At 36.2% G+C, this 27,344-nt stretch overlaps 1 protein-coding gene across 2 annotated transcripts; it reads left to right on the top strand.

The window, feature by feature from the left end:
* The first annotated feature begins 6,556 nt into the window (after positions 1–6,556).
* Positions 6,557–27,343, top strand: TRPC1 (transient receptor potential cation channel subfamily C member 1). Of its 2 annotated transcripts, none has more exons than XM_088131843.1 (13): positions 6,557–6,984; positions 7,607–7,761; positions 7,934–8,035; positions 9,008–9,231; positions 11,303–11,434; positions 12,835–13,030; positions 14,319–14,655; positions 16,454–16,593; positions 17,750–17,893; positions 19,607–19,782; positions 21,137–21,338; positions 21,700–21,894; positions 25,961–27,343. In XM_088131843.1, the coding sequence occupies exons 1-13, from the start codon at positions 6,849–6,851 to the stop codon at positions 26,186–26,188; spliced, it is 2,367 nt and encodes a 788-aa protein (XP_087987969.1). In that variant the 5' UTR covers positions 6,557–6,848; the 3' UTR covers positions 26,189–27,343. The 2 variants fall into 2 exon arrangements, with proteins under 2 accessions (XP_087987969.1, XP_007433184.1); XM_007433122.4 differs by having other exon boundaries at positions 6,559–6,984; positions 9,029–9,231; positions 25,961–27,342.
* The last annotated feature ends 1 nt before the right edge of the window (position 27,344 follows it).

Here is a 27,344-nt window from a genome sequence, read left to right as displayed (position 1 = left end):
TGCAATGAATGAAGCTGCAACAAAAATATCTTAACAGAAATAAGCCAAGGTGTGTCAATTGTATTGTTACCTGGAATTTTAGGCTTGATTATTAACTTTTCAATAAAGGGGATATTAGCATTTTAGCATGGCAGTCTAGGCCTCTTTTGAAACTTTAGGGAACCAGTTATTCAGCCATTTCCTTTGTAATGCGAAAGCTAACCTTTTCAGAAACTAAAAATAGGGAGTGTATTCTGAAGTCCTTGAATATACTTGCAAGTGTTAAGAAAGAAACAAACTTTTCCGAGAGGGGGAGTGGGATTGGGAAAGGGAGTGATGTAACCCATAAATTTGCCACTTGTGGAATGTTATCTAGAATCAATGTCTTCTATTGTTTGGTTCATTGCTTCATGTTGCATCTATCACAAATATAGAATGTGTGTTTCTGTACCCTATATAAAGACTTGACCCCCTTAATAAATGCTTTTTGCTTTGCCTGAAGTACTTGTGGTTTATATTATCAGGGGTGGGGGAGCCACTTTGCAAAGGTATAGTGTTTCTCTCCCAAATTCAGGGAAAAGGTTCCTCCAGCTCTATGCCACTCAGGTGCCAGAGTGTTAAAGGCAACAATTAAAGGGTCTATTTGGTTTCATGATTTCTTTTTGAATTTGGATTTCTAAATTGTATAGAGAGACTCAAGATGCTACGTGGCCCCTTCCAATTATCTTGTAATGCACTTACTGGTCTTTCTTGATAATAAATAACCACCGATTCTATGGATTAAATTAGAAGAACTGCAATTAATGTGCTAAAGCAACAAGCATCCTGATGGAGTAGAGCAGACCTGCACAACATGCAGCCTTCCAAGCAGCCTTGTGTGGGCTGCTGGCATTTTTTGAAAATTCAAAAAAACCACTGCCACCAGATGCTGCCCTGAAAGACACACTGCCGAGTACCTCCAACACCTGTATGATACCACCAGCTCCATTGCAGCCCCCACATCACTAGCCACCATACAGTTGATTGGGGCGCAAACTCTTCCTTTGTGGCCTACAATTGTTTTTATCAATTTATCAATGAGGCCCTTTCCCCTGTAGGAGTTGTGCAGGCTTGGTGTAGAGTGTGGTGCCTCAGAGAGTTGTAATCCAAATTCCTGTATGCCTCTTGACAGTTTGCATTTAGCTCTGGTTTCCTGCTGGCTAGTCATCTGCTAGTTTGTTGATAAGAGAAGCTGAGATAGGAACAAGATAGGATAGCAAAATATTCCCACAAGAGGAAGAACAGCTTTTTGGGCTGGCATTACAGGTGGAGTCTTAAAATACCTGGGAACTCTGGAAATGAGAACCAGGGGAGAATGGAGGAAATGGTTACTTAGATGGCCCTAAATAGCTTTGGCTGCAAAACTCTAGCTTTAATAAAGAACTTAGTTGGGCCAGGCAGTATTTGCATTGCTGAAGATTTGTCAGTCGGAGAATGGCCTGATATCCATAAAGTGGAGGATGGCAAGCTCTGGAAAGATTGCTGAAGCAAAGAGTAGGAAGCACTTCAGAACTTTGGCTATTTAACATAGAAGATCCCTCAGAGACAGGAGAGAATCAAAATTCAAATATTTTCCACCTTGAGGAAAGCCAGCTGCCAGCCTGACTCACAGAGGGAAAACCATCACCCATATCTGCAAGCTGTTCTAAATTAGGAGGAACATACATATATCAGACTGGCCAATACAAACATATGCTGCAGGTACATTTCTGGATCTAATTCAAAATCCTGGTTTTGACCTTTAAAGCCTTCAGTGGCTTAGGACCAGGTTACCTGGAAGAGCACCCCCTCCTATGTGTACCTACCAGATCTTCTAACAAAGCCCTTAATTGTATTTTACTTGAATATTAATTTATATTGTCTTACATTTTGACAGTTGCTTGCTGTTGCCAAGTTTGCATGGTGTCTTTATTTTGTATTTTATTGGATATATTTTGATTTGAATTTTTTTCTTTGCTGCGTTTATTGTAAACTGCCCAAAGAGCTTTGGCTATTGGGCTGTTTGTTTGTTTATTTAAAAATGTAAATAAACTATATTAATGCATGCACACACACATGCATACATACAGTCAGGTCCAGAAATATTGGGACATTGACACAATCCTAACATCTTTGGCTCTATACACCACCACAATGGATTTGGAATGAAACAAACACAATGTGCGTTAACTGCAGACTGTCAGCTTTAATTTGAGGGTATGTACATCCAACTCAGGTGAACGGTGTAGGAATTACAACAGTTTGCATATGTGCCTCCCACTTGTTAAGGGACCAAAAGTAATGGGACAATTGGCTTCTCAGCTGTTCCATGGCCAGGTGTGTGATATCCCCTCAGTACCCCAATTACAATGTGCAGATAAAAGGCCCAGAGTTCATTTCAAGTGTGCTATTTGCATGTGGAATCTGTTGCTGTCAACTCTCAAGATGAGATCCAAAGAGCTGTCACTATCAGTGAAGCAAGCCATCATTAGGCTGAAGAAACAAAACAAACCCATCAGAGAGATAGCAAGAACATTAGGCGTGGCCAAAACAACTGTTTGGAACATTCTCAAAAAGAAGGAACGCACCGGTGAGCTCAGCAACACCAAAAGACCCGGGAGACAACGGACAACAACTGTGGTGGATGACCGAAGAATCCTTTCCCTGGTGAAGAAAACACCCTTCACAACAGTTGGCCAGATCAAGAACACTCTCCAGGAGGTAGGTGTATGTGTGTCAAAGTCAACAATCAAAAGAAGACTTCACCAGAGTGAATACAGAGGGTTCACCACAAGATGTAAACCATTGGTGAGCCTCAAAAACAGGAAGGCCAGATTAGAGTTTGCCAAACGACATCTAAAAGCCTTCACAGTTCTGGAACAACATCCTATGGACAGATGAGACCAAGATCAACTTGTACTAGAGTGATGGGAAGAGAAGAGTATGGAGAAGGAAAGGAACGGGTCATGATCCTAAGCATACTACCTCATCAGTGAAGCATGGTGGTGGTAGTGTCATGGCGTGGGCATGTATGGCTGCTAATGGAACTGGTTCTCTTGTATTTATTGATGATGTGACTGCTGACAAAAGTAGCAGGATGAATTCTGCAGTGTTTCGGGCAATATTATCTGCTCACATTCAGCCAAATGCTACAGAACTCATTGGACAGCGCTTCACAGTACAGATGGACAATGACCCAAAGCATACTGCAAAAGCAACCAAAGAGTTTTTGAAGGGACAGAAGTGGAATGTTATGCAATGGCCAAGTCAATCACCTGACCTGAATCCCATTGAGCATGCATTTCACTTGCTGAAGACAAAACTGAAGGGAAAATGCCCCAAGAACAAGCAGGAACTGAAGACAGTTGCAGTAGAGGCCTGGCAGAGCATCACCAGGGATGAAACCCAGCGTCTGGTGATGTCTATGCGTTCCAGACTTCAGGCTGTGATTGACTGCAACGGATTTGCAACCAAGTATTACAAAGGGAAAGTTTGATGTATGATTATTATTCTGTCCCATTACTTTTGGTCCCTTAACAAGTGGGAGGCACATATGCAAACTGTTGTAATTCCTACACCGTTCACCTGAGTTGGATGTACATACCCTCAAATTCAAGCTGACAGTCTGCAGTTAACACACATTGTGTTTGTTTCATCCCAAATCCATTGTGGTGGTGTATAGAGCCAAAGATGTTAGAATTGTGTCGATGTCCCAATATTTCTGGATCTGACTGTATATACATATATCATATAAATATATTATTAAATATATCCATATCCAGGTAGAAAACACTTAAAGCTTCATAATATTAAGTGCAAGTGTTCACTCAATTTGCATTTTAGAATCTCAAGAGGTTGTCCCTTATCTAGAAATGGCAAGAAACAGGTTGTAACCTTGCTAGCTGTGCTAATGAATGGAGCTGGAAATTGAAAGGAAATGCTAAATGCTTGCTTTTATGCCTGGATTTATGCTTTGCACTGGGTTCTGTCAGAAAGCCAGTGTGACAATGCTATATTAGGTTATTGGGGTACATCGCTCAAACTATTTTCCCCCCCGCAGTGGTCCTGTATTTTTGCTTCAACAGTGCAGCTACCTAAGAAACTACCTTCTAATTCTTTAAATATATAAATTCAAAAAGCAACTATTCAAATATACTTAAGGAACTAGTTTCCTAATTCCTTAGTTTTCTTTGTCTTATATTTTTCCCAAACCATTTAATCTTCTTAAATGTAGTAATTTTCATTTCATTAGTTTGGAGCCAGGGTGGTGTAATGATTCAGATTTTGGATTAGGAGCAGGAAGATACAATTTGTAGTCCACTCTTAGCGATGGAAACATCTGGGTAATTTTGGGTCCATGTTGTTTGCTCTCAGCTTAAACTATCTCACAGAGCTGTTGTGGAGAAAAATAAGAAGAGGCAGTGTTACGTATATTGCCTTGAACTTTTGAATGAGATACAAAAGCCTGAATGGTGATGCATCATTGATAGACTGTTTATGTGCCATCAGGTTGGTGTTAACTCTTAGCGACCACATAGATTTTCTCCTTGATGATTAATCCCTAACCTAGTTCTTTAGATATTCCAACTGTGTACCCATCACTACTGTAATTGAGTGCATACATCTGGCTGCTGGTCATTCTCTTGTCTTCCTTTCCACCTTTCCCACCACTACAGCTTTCTCCAGAGAGCTAGGTCGTCACATAATGTGTCCAAAGTAGGATAATTTGAGCCTGGTAATTTGTGCCTCAGGTGAGAACTCTGAGTTAATTAGTTTGACAATCCATTTGCTTCCTTGGCTACCCATGCTATTCTCAGGAGTTTTCTCCAACACCAACGTTCAAAAGCTTCAATACTCTTCCTGTCCTGCTTCTTCAAAGTCCAACTTTCGCTTCCATAGAGATTCACAGAGAATACCATTGTTTGCAGTATTCTGATCTTTGTAGGTATAGTCACATCAAAGCATCTGGATATCTTTTCCAAGGTCTTCCTGGGTGCTGTGCCAAGTACTAGTCGGCAGTGTCTTTCTTGAGTGCTTGTTCCTTTACTGTTGATAGGTGATCCTGAAAGGCAGAGGCTATGTACTACTTCAAGATCCATTAACAGTCCTAAGGCTTGTTGTCATTAATTGGATCAGTTGTTATGCTTGTTGTCATTAATTGGATCTTCTTTATATTTTAGTCCCATTTTTTCACTATGCTCCTTGACTTTTGTTATTAGAGCTTGCAGATGTTTTCATTTTCGGCTATCAGAAGTAGCGTCATCAGCATAGTGCAGGTTAGTGATGTTTCTTCACCCAGTTTTAAAACCATGCTTATCTTCTTCTAATCCAGCTTCCTTTAACACATATTTAGCATACAAATTGAATAAATAAGGGAAAAGTATATAGTGTTGCCTCACTCCTTTGCCAACCTGGAGCCATCTGTTTTGCCATATTCTGTCCATACTGTCGTTTCCTGACCTGTATATAAGTTTCTCATGAGGACAATGAGATGTTCTGGGATTCCCAATTTTTTAAATTTGACATAGTTGACACAATTGAAGGCTTTTCTATATCAGTGAAACATATATTGACTTCTCTTTGGTTTGGGTCTCTCAATTATCCAGCATGCATCAGCAATAATGTCTCCTGTTCCTCATCCTTTTCTAAAGCCAGCTTGAACATCTGGCATCTTTTTTCATGCAGCTGGAAAGAACCTAGTCCCTGAATTTGAGAAACACCCAATACCTTTGCAAAGTGGCTTTTTCATCCCCCGAACAATACAAACCACAAGTACTTCAGGCAAAGGCATTTTATTAAGGGGTAGGGGGTCAAGTCTTTATACAGAGTACAGAAACAAATTGTACATACATTTGATATATGTGATGCATCAGAAAGCAACAATCAAACAATAAAAGACATTTATTTATTTATTTATTTAATTCATATGGTTAGGCTTGAGAAAAGACAGACACCCTTAAAATATGTTGCATCTCTTCCTTTCCCACCAAAGTTTGTTTCTTTAACACTTGCAACACTCACTTCAGAATACAGCCTTATTGTTTGACTGAGGATCCCTGAAAGGGCTAATTTTTGCACATCAAAGAAATGGCTTTGGCTCAGAGGAAAAACATGGGTTCCTAAACTTCACAGGGAGGCATGGATGCCATGCTAAAATGCTAATATCACCTTTATTAAAATGCTAATAATAAAGCCTGAAATTCTACGTCACACAACTACACTCAGTCTTCTATTAATGCTCTAAGCCGCTGAAAGTCATATACATTGTAGTAATCAATAAAGGGATGGAAAGGACTTGAAGGTTGGAGGAGAACCTGGTGAACCCGTGTGCGTGCGTGTTCGCGCCTGATGCGCGCGTGCCAAGAGCAATTCCAAGCAAGCCGCAAACAGGACCTGCTTTTACGTTCAAAGTTACATTCCTTCCCCTTACAGTTTGATCAGTCTACTGCACGATCAGCTACAGGCGACTGATGCGGTCCCCCGCTGTTCTCCTCTTTGCCGCCCCGCGTTTTTGACAATGGGATGGAGACCGCCCGCTTGCATCTCCCACCTTCTATGGAAACGATTGGAACGGACGGCCGTTAACGGGCTTCGGCGGCGGCGGAAGGCAGAAGAGAACGAAAAGGCGCATTGCGCATGCGCGCGGACCCTTGCACCGCCGTTTGCACCGCCGTTTGACAGCTCTGCGTCGTTCGCTCTCCCTTCGGCATGCGCGTGAGGCGCGCCTCGTTCGAGTGAAGCCCAGCGGGGTTGTTGGTCTTGGGGACAGGGAGGAGGAGGAGGAGGAGGAAGAAGGTGGCTTTCCAGAGCGGCCTCTCCGATGAGCCTCAGCCTACCGCAGGGCCGGCGCTATGGCTGCTCTGTACCAGAGTGCAGACCCGTCGGCCTCGGCTTTCCCGAACAAGCTGCTGGCGCTGAAGGACGTCCGGCAGGTGAAGGAGGAGACCACTCTGGACGAAAAGCTGTTCCTGCTGGCCTGCGACAAAGGTAGATATCTGTCTCTCCCTTTTCCCTCCATTTCCGTAGAAATCCGTTTTCTTCCGACCCGCATTATCAGCCAGCAGCGGGCCTTAGTCAATGAATCCGCCCAGCATCCAAGCGAGCAGCGCCGGAAGAGACCGGAGTTCCGCTCCTTATTCCTGGACCTATCCAGGATGAGAGACTCAATCCGAATCATAAACAGAAAGTGATTCGTAGAAAGGTCAGAACCAGCACTCTGGTTCTGACTACAGGGTGATGGCTGTAATGAGGAAGAACAATAGCAAAAGGCTCCCATCTTTTCTTCCCTTTCCCTTTTATGGGAATGTTTGTTTATGGGAGGGTTTGTTGCTGGAGGGTCTTGGCTAAAAAGCCCAAAGTAATGAGATTGTCAAGCAGCCTCATTATAACCTGTCGTTTTATTTGGTTAGTTTTAGCTTTTGCTTGTTCTTCTCCATCCCTACATATCAAAGGGGGAAGGGGGGGAGGGTGATTTTCAGGAAATGTTTTCTTTTTGCAACCAAGATTTACATATAACTGACTTTTTGAGGGGTATAATAAATATTAAAGAAGATCACTAAAAATTAAAATCTAAAATGCTAAAATAAGTTTTTCTATATTATTGGTTTAGGTGATTATTACATGGTGAAGAAACTTTTAGAAGAGAATAGTTCTGGGGAAATGAACATAAATTGTGTGGATGTGCTTGGGAGAAATGCTATTACCATAACTATTGAAAATGAGAATCTAGACATTCTACAGCTTCTGTTGGATTATGGCTGTCAGGTACTGTGTGACCTTGTTCAGTTAATAATATCAGTATACATTTGAAATTTCTATTCTTTTTGCTTGCCCTTTCAGAACAGTGTCTGTCCATGTTTCACTTCCTTTATTTAACAATGTATATTTTCTTTCATGGTATGTAGTTTGCTGTGATTTATGCTTTAATTTTATTCAGTCTACAGATGCATTATTGGTGGCCATTGACTCAGAAGTTGTGGGAGCTGTTGATATATTACTTAATCATCGACCAAAGCGATCCAGTAGACCAACAATTGTTGTTAGTATTCTTTAATTCTGTGTTTGAGGGTGCATCTCATGATACTCAAATCTTTGAGTTAAGCATGTATTTGATGATGGGAAAATTTTGATCTTGGAAACTTTGGAGAGCAAATGTAAGACTTTTTGATTATATATCTGAAAAGGAGCAAATTTATTCATTTATTAATTTATTATGTATAATTATTTATTAGATTTATATCCAGGAACTCAGACATATACAGCACTCTGTCCACTCACTTTTCCCCACAACAACAATCCTGGGAGTTATATTGGGCAGTGAGCTTCCATGGCTGAAAATGGACCTGAAGTTATTTTACTGAATGTTTATAAAGGATAAGGATTTTAAAAGTATTAGCTTAACAATTATTGGCACTCTGCTGCTTGAATTATAAATAATCAAACTGAAGGTTGTCTTAGAAAAGATTTCAAATGAACATTGACTTGTATACATACATGAAAAAGGGGAAGACATATTCATTCTAGTTTTTATAAACATTATCAAAAAGATAAGAATTGTTACAACCCATAAGGTCCTTTTCTATTTCAAGTTTATTTTAAATTGGGAGAATCACCAGAAGTTACAGTTCAAATTATCACATGCACATTGATCTATTTTTTATTTTTTTCATCATTTCAAATACTATTATACAAATGAGTGTTTGCAACTTTGGGTACTTAAGAGGGAGGAACATGTAAGAAACATAACTGAGTTTATCCCTTCTACTTCTTAATAGCCAGCCACTAGAAGAAAGAGGAATAGCATACATTAGAACCATGTGTGTGTTTTTCATTTCAGGAAATAATTCTTTGTGGAGCAAAATGTATTCAGTTAAATTTGTCAGTCATTGCATTTAGTTTAGTAATTTTGAAATTAAAAAGACCTTAAAGAATACGTTTTGGTTTCAGATAAGTTGTGTTTTAGATCTCATCTCTGCATTAGCAATTCATAAAGCTTAATTTATTTTCTCAGACTTTTGTCTGTCTGTTGCAGAAATTAATGGAACGTATTCAGAATCCAGAATATTCAACAACTATGGATGTTGCACCTGTCATTTTAGCTGCTCACCGTAACAACTATGAAATTCTTACAATGCTGTTAAAACAGGACGTTTCGCTACCCAAACCTCATGCTGTGGGGTGTGAATGTACATTGTGTACCGCCAAGAACAAAAAAGATAGTCTACGACACTCCAGGTTACAATAATTAGATCTTCATCCATGCATGCAGCTTTCCCATTATTTTTAAGTAACAACCACAAAGGAGCTTAGTTCAGATTTTAGAACAAACTGAAAACTCATGACAAGCATATATTTCCTTGGAGTGTATAGCTTTGCTTGTAAAAGTTGTTGTATTCAGTTCCTGCCGTCTCTAAGTAGAAATGGGAAAAATATTTGGATGATTGCTTATGGTCATTATACAGTAGTGAACAAGATGGTTTAGTGATCTTACTGGTTGTAAATCAGTTTGCTACTATATTCCTCGTAGTCCTGGAGAGAGGTTTTTATAAACAGGAACAATTTTTTTTTCTTTCATGTTACTATAAATTGGTAATATGTAGGCAGGCTTGTAAAATACTTTTGGCTAAAAACGTGAGGACAATAAAGACATTCTTAGTAGCAATGACTTTTCATTCTTTTGAAATGACATAAAGGAATTAAAACATGTATAGTGTTCTTTTTGTACTAGATCGAGAGAGAAAAATTGTACTCTAACTCAACAATTTAGACCTCTACATAATTCAATATCTGTAACTTAATGGCTGAGCCATTTTCTCATAGAAACACAGAATTCATTAATGTAGATTAAAACAGCAGAACAATACTTGTTTTGTTCAATAGGTAAGGGGCCAATATGACATTGGGTGCAAACTGTTTCATAAATATGCATATCCTAAGCATCTATTCCCAAATAGACTGCAGAGGAGATTCTACTTGGAGAAGGCAGTTCTGAAGCTTATCCATGTAAGGTTTTACAGTATAGATCAAGACCAGCATTTTGAATTGTACTTGGGAACTTATTGGCAACCAATACAGCAGTAGAAGAACTAGTGCTTTTCTACTGTAGTGGCTTTCACCAGGCAGCAGGCAAACAGTTGCATTCTGTACCAGCTGTAGTTTCTGTGTGGTCTTCAAAGGCAATCCAAAATACAGGTAGTCCTCGCTTAATGACCATTTAGTGACCATTCGAAGTTACGATGGCACTGGAAAAAAGCTACTTATGACCAGTCCTCGCACTTATGACTGTCTCAGTGCCCTCTTGGTCACATGATCGCGATACGGGCATTTGGCAACCAGCTGACACAACGGTTGCAGCGTCCTGGGGTCATGTGATTACCATTTGTGACCTTCCCAGTCAGCTTCCAGCAAGCAAAATCAATGGGGAACCATGTGATTTGCTTAACCACCAAGTGATTCACTTAATGATCACATTGATTCGCTTAATGACCACTGCAAAAAATGTCATAAAATCAGGTGCAGTCACATGATGCCTCGCTTAAGGACTGCCCTGCTTAATGATAAATTTTCTGATCCCTGTTGTGGTTGTTAAGTGAGGACTACCTGTAGAATGCATTGCAGTAGTCCATTCCAGAGGTGATAAGGGCATGAGTCACTATTGCAAAGGTTTCTTTCTCCCCAAAAGGCTGTAGTTGGCACAAAAACAGAAGCTGGGGTAAAGGCCCCTTTGGCCAGAACCTCCACCTATTTATCAAACGGAAACTGTGAATCTAGGAGGATTCATTGACCTGCTTCTTTAGGGAGAGTATCCAGAGTTAAACAAGCTGAAATCAATCCAGATTGTCTACATACGGAAAGTGTCTCTGCTGTGCAAAGAATCTATTTTGCCACATCCAGTCGCTCATAGCTTCCAGTGCCAGATAAGAACATGTTTGTTATGATATTATCATGAAATTACAGGTGGTGGATATAATACCCCAAATTGTCCCAGTTGTTTTGAGTAGGATTAATGTGTTTGCATGTTTTGAGAATTTTAATATAAAACAATTTTCCTTTGAATGATAATGGATGGCACACTACATCTTATTACCAAATCTTTAATAAAAGTTATCAGTCTTTAAACTAAAAATTGCTAAGAACTTTCTTAGAACATACGCCTAGGTGATGAATGGAATTCTTTTGCTTACGGTAATGATACATAAATGTATCAGATTTCTAAAACAGATTTCATATAAACAATGAGTTGAAATTATTAATCAAATGAAAAACTGCTTGTCTTAAGATGTGTTCTTTAACATTGCCACTGCAGATTTCGTCTTGATATTTATCGATGTTTGGCTAGTCCTGCCTTAATAATGTTGACAGAAGAGGATCCAATTCTGAGAGCCTTTGAACTTAGTGCAGACTTAAGAGAATTAAGCCTTGTAGAAGTTGAATTCAGGTATGGATAAAAAATAGTACTATTTTATTTCCAGCAACATGATATGATTAGATGCAGGCATACCACAAGTGAGCTAGGCTAACAATATACTGTACATCTTGTAAACTGAGAAAATGTATAATGCAAACTCATTAATGTTTACTGAGAAATGAGTCACACATTTCTATAGCTCTTATTCCCAGCCAAACATACTGAGGATTGTAGTCATAATCTCTAAATAATATATTTGAATGTCTTGTTACTAAGGAACAAGCACCAAATGGAAATGTTTCATGAAGAATAACTGTTTTAGGCTAAGGGTATGAATTTGTAATTAACTTAGAAGGTACTGCATATACTTCAAAGATTTATAGCAAAGATTTATGACTAGTTAAGGGTAAAATCTACACTGGATGTTACTGTGTTTCTTTTTGGTTCAAACACAATTACTCTGGTTATATGTCAGTAATTATTGGAGAATAATAAGGAAGGTTAAAATACATATGCAGACATATCTTGAAAGATCATAGTGGCAAACCACTTTGGCACTGTTGCCAAGAAAAATATATGGTTGCATCCATGAATATTTTATTCTCTATGGTGATAACATAATTCCATTCTGCATGGCAATGAAATGAATTGTTTTAATTTTTAGAGCAAACAATCCATATGCATTACTGAGGACTTTAAAAGATAAAGTCTCCTTCAAGTCAGGCTTGATTCCTGGTGGTTTCATGGATATCAGCCTAAAACCCTGAAATTTCCTGGTTATTTGCCATCCAAATACTAACTAACCTTCCAAATTTAGTAAGAATCAACACAGTGCTGCTGCCATCTCTAACATTAATTAATTTTATTAATTTGTTTTTACAATATTTATAACCTACCTCAGTCCTAACAAGGGGTACAACAAAGCCCCACCCTCAAATGCATTAAAACATATATAAAAATGAGTCATAAATCTAGTATATGAAATTTGCCTTTCTCTTAAGGGATACTTTATGAAATCAAGTTAAATTATTTATTTAAATTGTTCATTTCTTAGATTTATATCCCACCTTTCTTCTAGGAACAGAAGGCATCATATATAGTATTCCCTCTTCCAGATTTTTCCCATAGCAACTGCCCTATGAGGTAGGTTGAATTGAGAGAGAGTGACTGGTCTAGTCATCCATATCTGAGGGATTTGAACCTGGATCCTCCTGGTCCTAGTCCAGCACCTTAACTACTGTACTACCTTTAATTTTTAAAAGTTTGTCCTTTTTCAGTGATTTTAATAATTCATTTGAACCATCTTGATTTTAGCTCATTCCAATCTGGTATCCACTTTTGTTCAGGAAGGATGTTTCTTCTTCTTTTTTGTTTGTATGGTAAGTGAAATTAGCATTAGAAGTAAGTTTTGTCATTTTTGTATTTCCTAGAAATGATTATGAAGAATTAGCCCAGCAGTGTAAAACCTTTGCTAAAGATTTGCTTGCTCAGGCACGGAATTCCCGGGAGCTTGAAGTTATATTGAATCATACTGCAAGTGATGAGCATGTGGATAAACGAGGATTGCTAGAAGACAGAATGAATTTGAGTCGCCTAAAGCTTGCCATTAAGCATAACCAAAAGGAAGTATGTCGGTTTTGGTTTATTAAATATAGAATCCTCTAACAAATAAATGGGATAAAACAGATATGTGTCTTAGTAAGTTTCCAACGTCTAACAATTACAAAAATTATAGTACTAATTCAATACAATCTACTTCTAATGGAAACACAAAATATGAATTAGCAGCCTAGCCCAATCCCTTTCTGTGTAGGACAATAGTCAATGTATTTGTGTGGCAAAATCCTGAATGGCAAGGGAGAATTAATGCCATATTGGTATGAATTCCTTATTTCAGCTCAGCTGGTTCAGCAGCTTTGCTGCTCTGGTACTCACCTCATACATCTGTTGTGACATAGAGTTTTGCACTTTACTTCACCCTATTTCTGTTGGCTAGCTTTATGTAATGGTGCTGCAGTGACTGAAGTTAATTGCCTTTATAGACTGAAGGATAAAATATGGTGCAAGGTTTTTGTGCAGATGACTGGCACTAATGTAAGTGGCACTTTCATATTGCAGTTCCTCAGTTGACCATTTTTGAAGTTTCATTTCTTGCTCAGCATTTCCAATCATATTGATTTTTTTATTATTACATCTGCCTTCAAGCCAGTAACTATTGTTACAATTCTGCTATTTCTTGTGTTGGAGAAAAGCCATACAATTTGCCCTGGCAAGACTCTAGTACTTTGTGTATCTATCTATGTGTGCGTATTTAAAGAGAGTTACCCTGCAAAATGGAAGATGTTTCGCACATATAGTTCTGTGAAAGAGCCTGAAGTAACAGATATTGTGGGATATGGTTACTGTAATGGTTAACATTTCAAATATAATTCACATTTTATTGTGTTGTGGAACCGGTGGGGTCTGTGTGTGTCTGTGTCTGTGTGTCAAACTAGTCAGTCCAACGAAAGCAGCACTGTACTGCAGGCCTTGCCTTTTGTGTATGTATGTTGTGATGTGACATATTCAGTATGTTCAAAAGAGCTGGAGCCCATAGCGTAATGCAGCTTTCATCATTTTGATGAAAGCAGCTGGACACCATACAAACCTTTTTTGCAGTTAATTGTTCTCGTTTTAGCAAACATATGAAAATGAGAATGATTGAATGTCTCCTTTAAATATACAATGAAGTTCAATTGACTGATTATATTTAATTATACAGAATTTACAAGTTTAAAATGAACTTACTCTCCAAACACTATTATTGCAGCTAATTATTTCTGTCTACTTTTGTTACTCTCTTAAACAAAGAATGTAAATCATTGGCTCCTTTAGAAAGTGTTTTTTTTTATGTAAAAATATTTTTCTATTACAGTTTGTTTCTCAGTCTAATTGCCAGCAGTTTCTCAATACTGTCTGGTTTGGACAAATGGCTGGTTACCGCCGCAAGCATACATTTAAGAAGATTTTGACAGTCTTGACAGTTGGCATCTTTTGGCCATTACTATCTTTTTGCTATTTATTGGCACCACGATCTCGAATAGGCAAAATAATTCATACTCCTTTTATGAAATTTATCATTCATGGAGCTTCATATTTTACATTTCTGTTATTGCTTAATTTGTACTCACTTGTCTACAATGAAGATAAGAAAAACACGATGGGACCAGAATTAGAGAGAATAGACTATCTTCTAATACTGTGGCTCATTGGTAAGTATAAAAAATACAAAACTATTAAAATGCTGACTTTCTCAAACCCCCCCCCCATTTTGCTTAATAATGTGTAGTAATGTGAATAAACTTTGGATGACCATCTTGTGTGCTGTGTAGGGCTCCTCACTTATATGGGGAAAAGTCTAGATTTCCTAGAGGAAGTCCAGTAGTAAGTAACATATTGCTATCAAAGTACTCTACAAATAAGTATTCAGAATAATTGCTATATTAATGTCCAAAATTGTAGTCAAATTTATAATTGTTATATTGTTATTTCAATGTTATGTTCTGTTATTTCTGACAGAAAGCATGAAATCTTATAAAATAGTTAAAACCTATTTTTAAAATAAATATAATGTAAAAACCTTCATGAGTTAACTAGTTATAATTGACTAGAACTGGGAAAACCAGGTTCAACTCTAACTGGCCATCAAATTCACTCTAAGATTTTGCATTCCTTAAGGAACAGCAGTACATAAAGGTAATATTAATAAATAAATGTTTCTGACCAGTTTTGTACTGTAATTCTGTAGTTTCAGTCTATGAGAAATGCCTGCTTAAAAAATGAACCGATACTAGCAGATAAGTTTATCCAACCCTGTTATTCTCTTAGAACACACCTTCTGAAATAGCTTTCAGAAGTTCCCCAATTCTAAGCAAAACTACTATTTCTCCATGGCTAGGAGCAACAGAGAAACAATAATGGAGTCATGTGAGTCTGCATGTGTGTGCCTGTGTAGAATTTACTTACAGGCATGAAGAATCTCCAGCCTGTAGTCTTTATACAGTCCACTAGGTTTTCCCAACCAGCTCAGTTGAGTTTTCTTAATGGTTCCAGCTTCAGCAAAACTCCATGATAGATTTTGGCCCTGTTCACTACTGACTGACAGCCCTTGAAATTGTGTAACCAGAGAGAATGCAATCCTTTTGCCAAAGAGTAATGCTAGGAAGTGATGTCAGTTACCAAAATACAATTTTTCATAGTAAGATGTGAAGACATCTGCAGTCCTTAAACATTACTTTTTTTTAATCACACTGATGATGACATTGAAAGAGAAAGGTGTAAGTGTGAAAGAGTGCCAAGAAGTAAATAAAGCCAAAAAACTAAGCTATTACAGCATGACTCGTGGAGCTCTTTATAATAGGCCACACATAATGGTTCAGCTTACTTTCACATTTACATTATATCAACATTTTGGCCTGTAGAAATATTTTGCATTTTAAAAACATGCCAATGAACAAATGGCTGCTGTGGTAATGAGGCTGATTACAAGTTAATGTGAATTCTTTCTGTCAAGTTGCTGTGACATCTGCTGCTTGCCAGTGGTTAAATAGTTTACCAATTGTTAGTACCAGATTTAACTTAGCATTTTGTGCAAATGTATTGTTTTTGGCATCTGAGGAGGTTTCCCTCCAATACAAATATATTAAAGAAAATTTTCCTTTGGCTTACAGTTGGAAAAAAAGCTGTTGAAAAATAACTAGGGAGGGAGAAAAAACTCATATTCTCAGCAATGTAGTCTTATTCAAAAACAAGATTGTATAATGTTTGTGATTAAATATGATTACATATTTATAGTGGAAGACTAATTTTTATAAACTGATTATTTGGAATGTACTGATCTTTATCTAGTTCAGGTTCAGTATTTTTTTATCATATACTGTAAAATAAGCTGACTTTGTCACTAAAAACTCCCTGGAATGAGTTGTCCTTATTAGAGTGACCGTCATGTTATTTAAAATTTTAGCCAGACAATATTGAGATTGTATACTCTTTTTCTTTCTCTGTTCTAAGGAATGGTATGGTCAGATGTTAAAAGACTTTGGTATGATGGCTTGGAAGACTTTTTAGAAGAATCACGAAATCAACTTAGTTTTGTCATGAATTCCCTGTATTTGGCAACTTTTGCTCTCAAAGTAGTTGCCCATAATAAGGTAAATAGTGACTGTAAGTTAACAGCAGTATTAAGTTACTGTATGTTTTTAGAACATTCATTCTTAAAATCATCTGGTATGTCTTTGAGTTCAGGCACTATATATTTAGTGCTGCTACAGAAAGTAGACGTTTTATTTATTTATTTATTTAAATTTATTGGCCGCCCATCTCCAGTGGATTTTGGGCGGCACACAAAACTAAAAGAGACATAAAAACAGCTAAAAATATTAAATCAATGTAAAGAGCTTGCAGTGTTTCTTGTTGTTTGTTTTTTGTTGTTTGCTAAAATGCTTTTTAGAATAATGAAATATGAATAAAGTACATTTCCTGTTGTTTAAAATAGAATGTGTAATGACAGGAACATTACTGTTCAAAGTTAAATATATCCAGAATTATCATGCTATTAGCTTTTACAAGCCATGTGTATTCTGCACACATTATAAAAATAAGAAATACAGTGGTACCTCGGTTCACGAACTTAATTCGTTCCGCGACTCTGGTCGCGAACCGAATTGGTCGTGAACCGAATCAAATTTCCCCATAAGGTTCAATGTAATTACAGTTAATCTGTTCGGAACCATTTTTTTTTTTTTTAAACTGCAAAAATATGACACAAAGTACAGTACGAAGAGAGAGAAAGCTAACCTTGCTCGACGCGACTTCTGGTGTGGAGGACAGGAAGGCGGGTGGGGAGGCGGATATTGCTTGGAGGGAGAGTCCCCCTCCCTACAGGAAGCCGCGACCACGTGTCACGGGAGGGAAAATGGCCGCGGATTCTGTTTGTCATCTGATGCAGAGTTCGCAAACGGAGGCAAAATTTTGCGACTGGAGCTGTTCGTGAACCGAATTGTTCGTGAACAGAAGCGTTCGTGAACTGAGGTACCACTGTAACCTTCTAAATGCTTAGTACATGCCAATAGTTTTGCTCTCTTAAATATAAAGCACACCAAATTTCCTAGTAATAGACTGATGAGTTACAATCATCCATATATATACTGTATTTCACATACAAATTTCAGTAACCACTTTGCTGTGTGGTAACATTAAAAGATGCACTATGAAATGATTACCAGAAGAAATGTGTTCATGAGAGATACTGCTGAACTATTCATCTGTTATAACTGAAGTAATAACAGTTTCATTTAAAAATTCCAGTTCCATGATTTTGCTGAGAGGAAGGATTGGGATGCTTTTCATCCTACACTGGTGGCTGAAGGTCTCTTTGCTTTTGCTAATGTTCTCAGTTATCTTCGACTGTTCTTCATGTACACAACAAGCTCTGTCCTGGGTCCGCTTCAGGTACCTTCTTACGTGGCTTTCGTACATTGGTCACTATCATACCATTGTTGATTTAATGAAACTTACTGAAATCATTGCGTGTATACACAGTTGCCTCCATATCATTTGTTGAACTAGCTATGTAGGTTTATGCCTATATGGGTAAGGCGTGGTTGCTTCATTGGATCAAAATTGTAGAAACAAAATTAGAATTAAATTCCACATGGTTCAACTGGTAATGTTTATTTATTTATAAACTAATTCATTATTTATCATTAATTTATTATTCATTATTTATTATGTATTAGGAGGCACTGTTTTTTTCCTTGCCATAGCTGAACGTTCAAATATGTAAATAAATGTGAATATGTGCATAATAAATAGTATCTATGAAACATTGGAGGAGAGAGTTCTGTTGTCTGTACTTATTCCTTTATATCTTATCAGTTTTTAATCACAATTTCTCTTGCAAATTCCTTATTAATAATTTTTATAACCATTAAGAGTACAGGCTTGAATTCGCCTTGAAATGATTCAACATGTAACTTATTTATTTATGTGCTGAAGCTACAACATGCATTTTCATTAGTCCTCTGTAAGCAGACTCAGATTCCAATATACCCAAACAGGCAACAAACACCCCATTCAATGAGACACTGAAACTGAAATGACCACAGATATAGTAATAGTTTTACAGAAATAGAACTTAACCTTTAAATGCCTATAAATGGCATCCCTTCAAATGAAATGTGAGGCATATTAGTGCAATACATCCATTTCTATAGATATTGACAAAATAGTAAATTTTGCTTAATCATCAATCCTTATTTGACAAGCTACTAATATATTGGGTAAGTTTTTAGATTCATTGTAAATCATTTCATGGACATGTTAGTCTTAAAAAATACCACAGAAATATATTAATTAAATAAATTATTGCTATTAAATAGTTATAATTGAAATGGTTAATTATATGAAAAATAGTTATTAGGGGAAAAGAGTTGGAAGCACATTTTATTTGTATGCTAACATATATTATATACATACTTCTAAGTGTAATGAGTGATTAAATTGCAGTTAATTTTAACAAGGGCTAGGTCAAGATTATCAGTTTGTAAAACTCTATGAACAGTTTGAAATATGTGGTACTAAATTATTTGTGAAACATTAGAAATGTTTTACTCCTATTGCTTCCAGGGTTTTGGGGCGGGGGGGAGGGAGGACTAAGGATTAAAGTTATAGATTTCAGAGTTTAAAAAGTTCTACTAGTCTTGCAATCCTATCCTAGATATATTTCCTCAAAGTGGAGAGGTGTAGGGCTATACATTTTAGCAGAGAGAAAGGTCAGTAAATAGGTAGATTTACTTTTAAGTAAACAATAATAGAAATGTAAATAGGTTTTTTAAAAAGGTAACTTCCTGTGATCTGGTTTCATATTGTCTTTAGTCATTCAATTTTAGAGAATATAATTGTTATAAATATTTTAATTAATAGTTGCTATTTTAAATTGATTATTTAAATTTAGGATACTATTCATTGATCGAAATGAAATGAAACGAAATGTCACGCTTAGTGAAATACATAGTTGTTTTAATCTTTTGTGAATAACATATGATATCATGGGAATATGGTTGTAACTTTCTGCCTGTCTACTTTTTTCTATTTTTTTTCAATATGCAGTTACATGGTGCTTCATAACATTTTAATTAATATCAAGGCATATGTATTTTACAGATTTCAATGGGGCAGATGTTGCAAGACTTTGGAAAATTTCTTGGTATGTTCCTTTTGGTGTTGTTCTCGTTCACGATTGGATTGACTCAACTGTATGATAAAGGATTTACTGTCAATGAAGAGAAGGACTGCGCTGGGATTTTTTGTGAGCAGCAAAGCAATGACACATTCCACTCGTAAGTTTCAGTGCTCTCTGGCCATGCTTATTGCTGGTGCTTTGCTTGCACCTCGGGTGAACATGCTAATTACTAGAAGCTTTCTAATTGTGCTCCCAGGTTGGTAACAAAATTGCCAATTCCCTTATCTTAAATTTTTTGTTGATTCCCTAGCATATTTAAACAGCATTTCTACAGCATGTAATGGTGAAACAGCATTTCACCAGCATGTAATTGGCTTTAAGAAAATATAATTTTACTACAGAGTCTTGTTTAAGCAAATAGTTTTGGCTTGTTAATTATATAATATATCCTACAGAGCAATCTGAGAAATGCTACATTTTGTATTTGATGTCAAGGTGCATTCAATAATGAGTTAACTCCTGTCATCATCTAGAAAGATGCAGTTGAAATTGCAGCAGCTTCTTTTCTCTCATGCTCACAACTGGAAAAATAGTTATAACAGATCTCCACCACCACCTCTTCTTCCTCCATTTATACTGTCCATAGCTCTTTTTTTATTAAAAAAGATCAAACAATTCTTGACACATTAGCCAGTCATCCTTGAAGCAAATATGTTTAGCTGTCTCTTAAATACTTCAGCATAAATGTCCATGCCACTTTACATGTGTTTATCCATAACACTGTTCCATTTTATTTCTGTATTAATCTCAGGACTTTAAAATTTTGCATGAATTTATATTAATATATTTGTATTTATTTCTGTACAGGTAGTCCACAGATTAAGAACACCCAGTTTACAAATGACCCATAGTTAAGAATGGAGCATATTGTAGCAAAATTTGAGTTAAATACACAATGGCTCGAGTTAATTACACAATACTACTTATACAGGTTTATACAATAATACTGTTCTGGCTTACATACAAATTCGACTCAAGGACAGATCTTGGGAACAGTCTTAAACTGGGGACTACCTGTATTTTAAAATTTATTTTTCACTAGTATATTTAAAAATGTTTAAATATATATTTGAGACAAAATTTGATGTATGTAAACCAATGCAGATTAAAATCCAGCTCACATATTAATCCAAGGAGTAGCAATGAAGTTATTTCAGATCCACATTTATAAAGTTCATTTTTATCCTACATCCTTAATAAAAACACATATTAGGGAGTACTTGCTGTTTTCACACTAAGTTTTACCCTACTATATACAGTAGCATGTGATTCCTCTCTCTCACTGGATCCTATATAATTTTAAAGCTAAAACATTCAAATGAATTAGAATAGAGTTATCATTATTTCTCATTTTAATCTGGATTTTAAAAACCATGAATAATACAACAAATTTACTTTCTTTACGTGTTTTCAAGGGTTATCTAATCAAAGCTTTTTTTTTCTATCCTTAGGTTTATTGGCACCTGCTTTGCCCTATTTTGGTATATATTCTCCCTTGCACATGTAGCTGTATTTGTCACCAGATTTAGTTACGGTGAAGAATTGCAGTCTTTTGTGGGTGCTGTTATTGTTGGCACATATAACGTAGTAGTTGTAATTGTTCTTACCAAGCTTTTAGTGGCGATGCTTCATAAAAGTTTTCAGCTAATAGCAGTAAGTACTTATAGGGCTTATTGTTTTTATTGCCTTTATAACACAATTTTAACCCTGAATAATAATGTGCTTCTGGATTAGGGTACTGTAGGAATTTGCCATTTTCAGTGAATACATTAGTAATGCCTGAAGAACACTGATAGGACTCATCTGTCTTCATTAATAATTTATGAGCGAAACCCTGACTGCAGTGGGGGGAGGACTCAGAAAAGTCAAGATGGTGATCATGACTGTGTGACGAACCCTCTTTTATGTTTAAGTGACACACATTAAAAAGGGACAGAACTTAGAGGTATCTGTGTTTAAATTAATTATGATTTAGCCAAATTTCTGACATATTTATATATTTTAAATAATTTAGAATCATGAGGATAAAGAATGGAAGTTTGCTCGTGCGAAGCTCTGGCTTAGCTATTTTGATGATAAATGCACACTACCTCCACCTTTCAACATCATTCCTTCTCCCAAAACAATCTGCTATATATTTAACAGTCTCAGTAAATGGATTTGTTCTCACACATCATCAGGCAAAGTTAAGCGGCAGAACAGTTTAAAGGTAAGGAATTATAAATATATGTAATTATCATATACATTTATTTTTGATTGTTCATTCATTACTTTGGAAGGTTTATATAGCCATCTAACTTATATAATCATAACTCTGGGCAGTGTACATCAAATAACCTCTCCCAAATAATACTGCAGATACAAATCATACAAAAACCAAAACCCATAAACAAATGCATTAAACAATATACCTATAGCCGGGTTCATCAATTGTACTTTCCACCTCCCAGAGGATGGGTTTGTATATTGCCTTGGCCCAACACCTAGGGAAAATCCAAATTTTTAAAGCTTTCCTGAAGGCTAGCAGGGTGAGATAATTCCAAAGGATAGGCAACCCAACACCGTAAATGGAAACGGCATACCTCTTAGATCCTATCAGATGACATTACCTCAGGGAGGAGACCTGGACCATGCCTATTCTGTAATTGTGGGACAGGCAGAAATAACTGGAGACAGGATGTCCCACAAATAACCTGGTCCTGTGCCATGTAGAGCTCTGCAGGTGATAATCAGCTCCCTGAATTGCACCCAGAAGCCTTTTGGGAGCCAGTGCAGTTTGTGAAGTAGTGGTGTTAGAAAAGGGTACCATTTTTTCATAGAAAACAAAGTATAGTTCTATATACTACATTAAAGTCTCTGAAATATTTTCATCTGTACTTAACCTATTTTATCCTACATGAGGATTGGCCAGCCTTTCAGTGGCTGAGTCTGCACTCATCGCTATGATTGCAGTCCTAAACTGCAGTTGTGTTTTTTTTGCTGACAACTTGAGTTCAGTTTGTAAAGCATACTGACCTGTACCTAAATAACTAAATAAAAATCTGAGGGATTGCCTATCTCCAGGTGTCTCTGCCCGTCCAGTACAGTTCAGCAGGGTGGGCATGCTCTGGGTCTTGTCAATAAAAGAATGTCATCTCAGGAACTTTGCCTACTCTGTTGCAGTTCCTTCCCTCTGGAATGATCTCCCAGAGATTCATGTGACTCCCACCCTTATAACACTGAGTACTTATTGAAGACCTCAGTGTTCGCCCAGGACTTTGGGACAGGGTGATGGTGAATCCCCTTTGTCCTTTTGCCTGTTTTGTTTAGTTTAGTTTTTATTTTGAATATTTTGCTCTTCTAGTTAGTTGTATCTTTTTATATATACATATTACTTCCTAGTTGTAAGCTGCTCAGAATAGTTTCAGAATTGGACAGCCATAAATAAATAAATAACCACATTTCATCTTTTAATTACACATTAATAAATGAAATTTAATAATAGTATACCTGATTGCCTACAATTTTGCAAGTTACCATAGAATAAAAACCCCTCAAAACAAAAAAAACTATTCAAATTCTACCTTATTACTTGCTTCGTTTCTGACCTCTGCTGTGGTAGTCAATTGCAAACAACAGTAAAATGTGAAAGAGTAGTCTCGAGTCCCTTGTCAAATAAAGGAAGGTCTATCAGTTATTTTGGTGCTCTGTCAGATGACATTTCTGTTCTAAAAGTCCTAAAGCTTCATTTTCTACTACAATGCTAGTCTTTATCTGTATCAACAACTGTATTATCAAAAACTAACTTGACCCACTGATTCTTTACAAAAATAGGAAATTATCAGGCTGCAAAGCAAAATGTCCCACATATTTATTTCCAAGGTTGCCTTTGGACTCCACATGCCACAGTGTGCCACATAAAATTTAAAGGAAAGTTGGGGTACGGAAGGTTTGAGGAAAAGACTACTGGGAAGCATTCTCACCCATTCTCATAAATGAGTGATTTATGACTGGCCATGCCCACCATATTAAGCATATTTGTAATGGAAAGCATTATTTCTTGGGCAAGAAATATACTACGTACTTTAGAAATTAAATTTTAATCTGTATATCAGATAAAATAATGTTGGAACCTTGTAATTTTTATAAAATAAAATAATTTTATTGGAAATGAATAATAGGATAATCAAATTTAAAACAGTATTTTTAATAGGAAATATGAGCTTGCTCAGTTTTGCATGATTACTGAAATTTGGACTCTGATTTTGAAATAGCAAATCTCAATTCTCATTCTACATTTATTTTGGATCAATGTTTGCTCTTTAAAGCAACAACTATCCTGACTTCGCTGCCGATTTGTCCAGGCAGAGGAGGAACAAGTACTGCCAGAAATCCAGCTTCAGGTTTACAAGGCATCAATCAGCCTTTCTCTCTGATTTGCTCAAACAAGCCCACAACCTGCTTCTCCACGGAGAGAGGAAAAGAGGTCTGACAATGATCCTGCTTTATGTGCACAAGCTCCCTGAAATGTGTGACACACCAGCCCTCAAATTTGCATGTGGCCCCATCTCAGAGATCACAGCCCAGTATTTGAAATTGGAAGATTTTTGGTATCAAGAAGTTAATTACTCCTTTTGTACTGCAATATAATATCGTCTTCTTTCCCACAAGTCTATTATGAACAATTTAAAAGCAGCATTTGACATCCTTTCTGCTTTTCCATTTCAAAACATTATTTAAGGATTTGAAGTCTAGATCCATAAATACAGTAAAATAGCTGTAAATTATAATATATAATAGTAATAGATGTTAAATCCAAATCTAAATTTTAAAAAATGCCACTTCTAGTCTTCCTATACCAAATACTAATTTAAAAATTGTTCAGGGACCTTTTAATCAAAACACCAACAGGAAACATGGAGGCTTCTTAGTTTAACAGTGGTTTGAATAAATATATCTAAGGTATTGATTCATTAACTATAGTATTTATTTGTGATCCTTTTGGTAAAGAAAACAATTGAAGAATCATTCTATATCTTAAAAGAGAGGTGCTTTTGTTTTTAGGGCCAGCATATTTTTAACATGCACTGGAAAACATCAATTCTGAGCCAGATTAATATCAGTTGTTACTCAAGATTTTAAAGTAATTTTCTTGTAATTAGTTTTTGATTATATATACTTGTTACTATAGATAAGTAGATGCACATTTGTACATAAATAATTGTTTAATTTTTATATGTATGCAGTTATCTCTGAAAAATCAAGACTACACATTACAATTTATATCTATGCAGCATATTATTACAGATTTAAGTATTATAGGGATATTGGAAATATATTTACTCATGTAGATGTCATAAAGACAGTGTGGTTTCGCTTTGTTATGAAAACTAAGTCAATTGTGGTTTATTCAAAAACATTTGTTGAACAACCATGGTAAAGCAAACTGTGTTCTGGATTAGTATGCATACTTGGGTCACAGTCTAGTAAGCATCCAAAAATAATTGTCAGGTTTCTTGAATCAACTCAAGTAATCCATATTAGAGCTGTTAAGTATAGTGGACCTACAAATTCAATATGGCCATATACACAAAAAGGCCATATGCTGTTGTAGCATAAAAATGCACGTGCATGCAAAGGCATAGCAGGGCAGTTTTGGAATGGGACTTCAGCACTGGATTGTTATGGCTGGTGGCAGACGCTCCTGGACAGACCTCTAGAGAGACCACATCTGCAGAAGATCCCATAGTTTGGGCAGGCCCTTTGTTCAAATGCCATGCAGGCAGGTGAAACAGACCAATAGAAGTTGCTGGAGTGGTACAGTTTCAGAATTTATCCTGGTTATTACTGTATGCATAATCTGTATACTGCCTGAAGTTCAATAAGTAGACATTTATTGCAAATAAATATAAATAAATAAATGGGGATAAAATGACTTCTGAGACACAATCTTTATAGCAGTCAGCTCAGACATTGCAAAACCAACCAAATTAGTCAAAAGTTGTCATTAATCCAAAGGAAATGGTTAAATGTTAAAGCATTTACAGTAGGAAGTTGCAGCTTAATTATTTGTTTGTTTGGCTTTATTGCAGCTGCTGACCAATCTTATAGGCTTTGCAGTTTATTCATGGAATTTGTGACATTTTGGAAAGGCTTTATTTGGTGGCTAGCCTGTAGTGATGATGGAGTTTGATTTTCTGTGAGATTTTGGATATCTAAAGAATTTCGATTAATATTCAGTTTTTAAAAATGATTTGCCACACCAATTTATCTAATATGTCATTATTTATTTAAAGGAGTGGAGAAATTTGAAGCAAAAGAGAGATGAAAATTACCAAAAGGTGATGTGTTGTTTAGTCCATCGTTACTTGACTTCCATGAGACAGAGAATGCAAAGTACTGATCAGGCGACAGTAGAAAATCTGAATGAACTCAGACAAGATTTATCAAAATTCCGAAATGAAATGAGAGACTTGCTTGGTTTTCGGACATCAAAATATGCCATATTTTATCAAAGAAACTAGTTCTCAAACTTTTCTAATGGTTCAACTCAGGCACCTACATTTGCAGGGTGTTGGGTGGGGTTCAAAAAAAGTAATTTTATTAATATATTTTTAAAATGCAGTATATAAACTGTTGCCAGATTCTGTTGTGAAACAATCACTGGTGATTTTGAATTAATTTGAAGCTTATGATGTATATGATATGTAAACTGTATAGAGTCTGCTAAATGGCAATATTTTATTGTATGGCAAATTTGATATTCTCATTATCATATAGACATCAGACCAATTTATCTCTTGCGCTTTTGAGAAGGGGATGATGTTTAATTTTTTTTTCTTTTCCAGGTATGAAATGAAGGCACAAATTATTTTGACATGTTTTTAACAATTGTACCTTTCTAAATTAGTATAGACACAAACCAGTTATTAGCATATGTTAAAGGCTATATTTCTGAAAAGACTATCAATTAAGTTCATATAATATAATTTTAAAAGGATTGTTTTGGAGTTGGGCTAATATTGAAAGGCCATATTGCCATCTCTGTGACATGTTTGGTCCTCAAAAGCTGATGAATGATACCAAAGAATTTAATACAATGGAACTAAATGTATGGTTTTACTTTTATTTAAAATGGTGGCTGAGTAAAATTTCGTTCAGATAATCTGAAGGTGCCATTTTTATCTATGTCTCTAGCACCTATTTATATCAAGTTGTTTCCAAGATGCAATACTTGAAATAATGGATTTCAACATTCTTAGTCCCATAGATAATTTAGCAGAATTAGCGCTAAGCATGGTGCTTCAGTTGATTGTATTAGTTACTATAAGAATTCATCTTCATCATGAAAATAATGTGGAAATATTTAAAATATTTTATTCTCCTAAAATATTTATAGTAAAATACTTTGCTAGTGTAACAGATCAAGTAATGTATTTTCACTGATTTCATTGAAAGCATGCCAGATGTAACCAGATTACCCTCTCCATGTTTGCAAGAAATATTTTTTGAAGACATCATTAGTTTTTTTAGTCTCATATTTATTTTTTAAACACGTTACTTTGGGGTTTCTTGATGTATATATCCATACCCAGTGTAATTATGTTTATTTATTTTGTAAATATATTAATTATTTCTGCAAGTTAAAGTTATAAGGTGCTGGCCACCTAAGTCATTGAT

This window comes from Python bivittatus, unplaced genomic scaffold (assembly GCF_059951505.1).
Source record: "Python bivittatus isolate LINGU-HERP-01145 unplaced genomic scaffold, Pbiv_v1 ctg000980_np1212, whole genome shotgun sequence".
Lineage (NCBI taxonomy): Eukaryota > Metazoa > Chordata > Lepidosauria > Squamata > Pythonidae > Python > Python bivittatus.
This window is presented reverse-complemented; position numbering and strand designations above follow the sequence as displayed.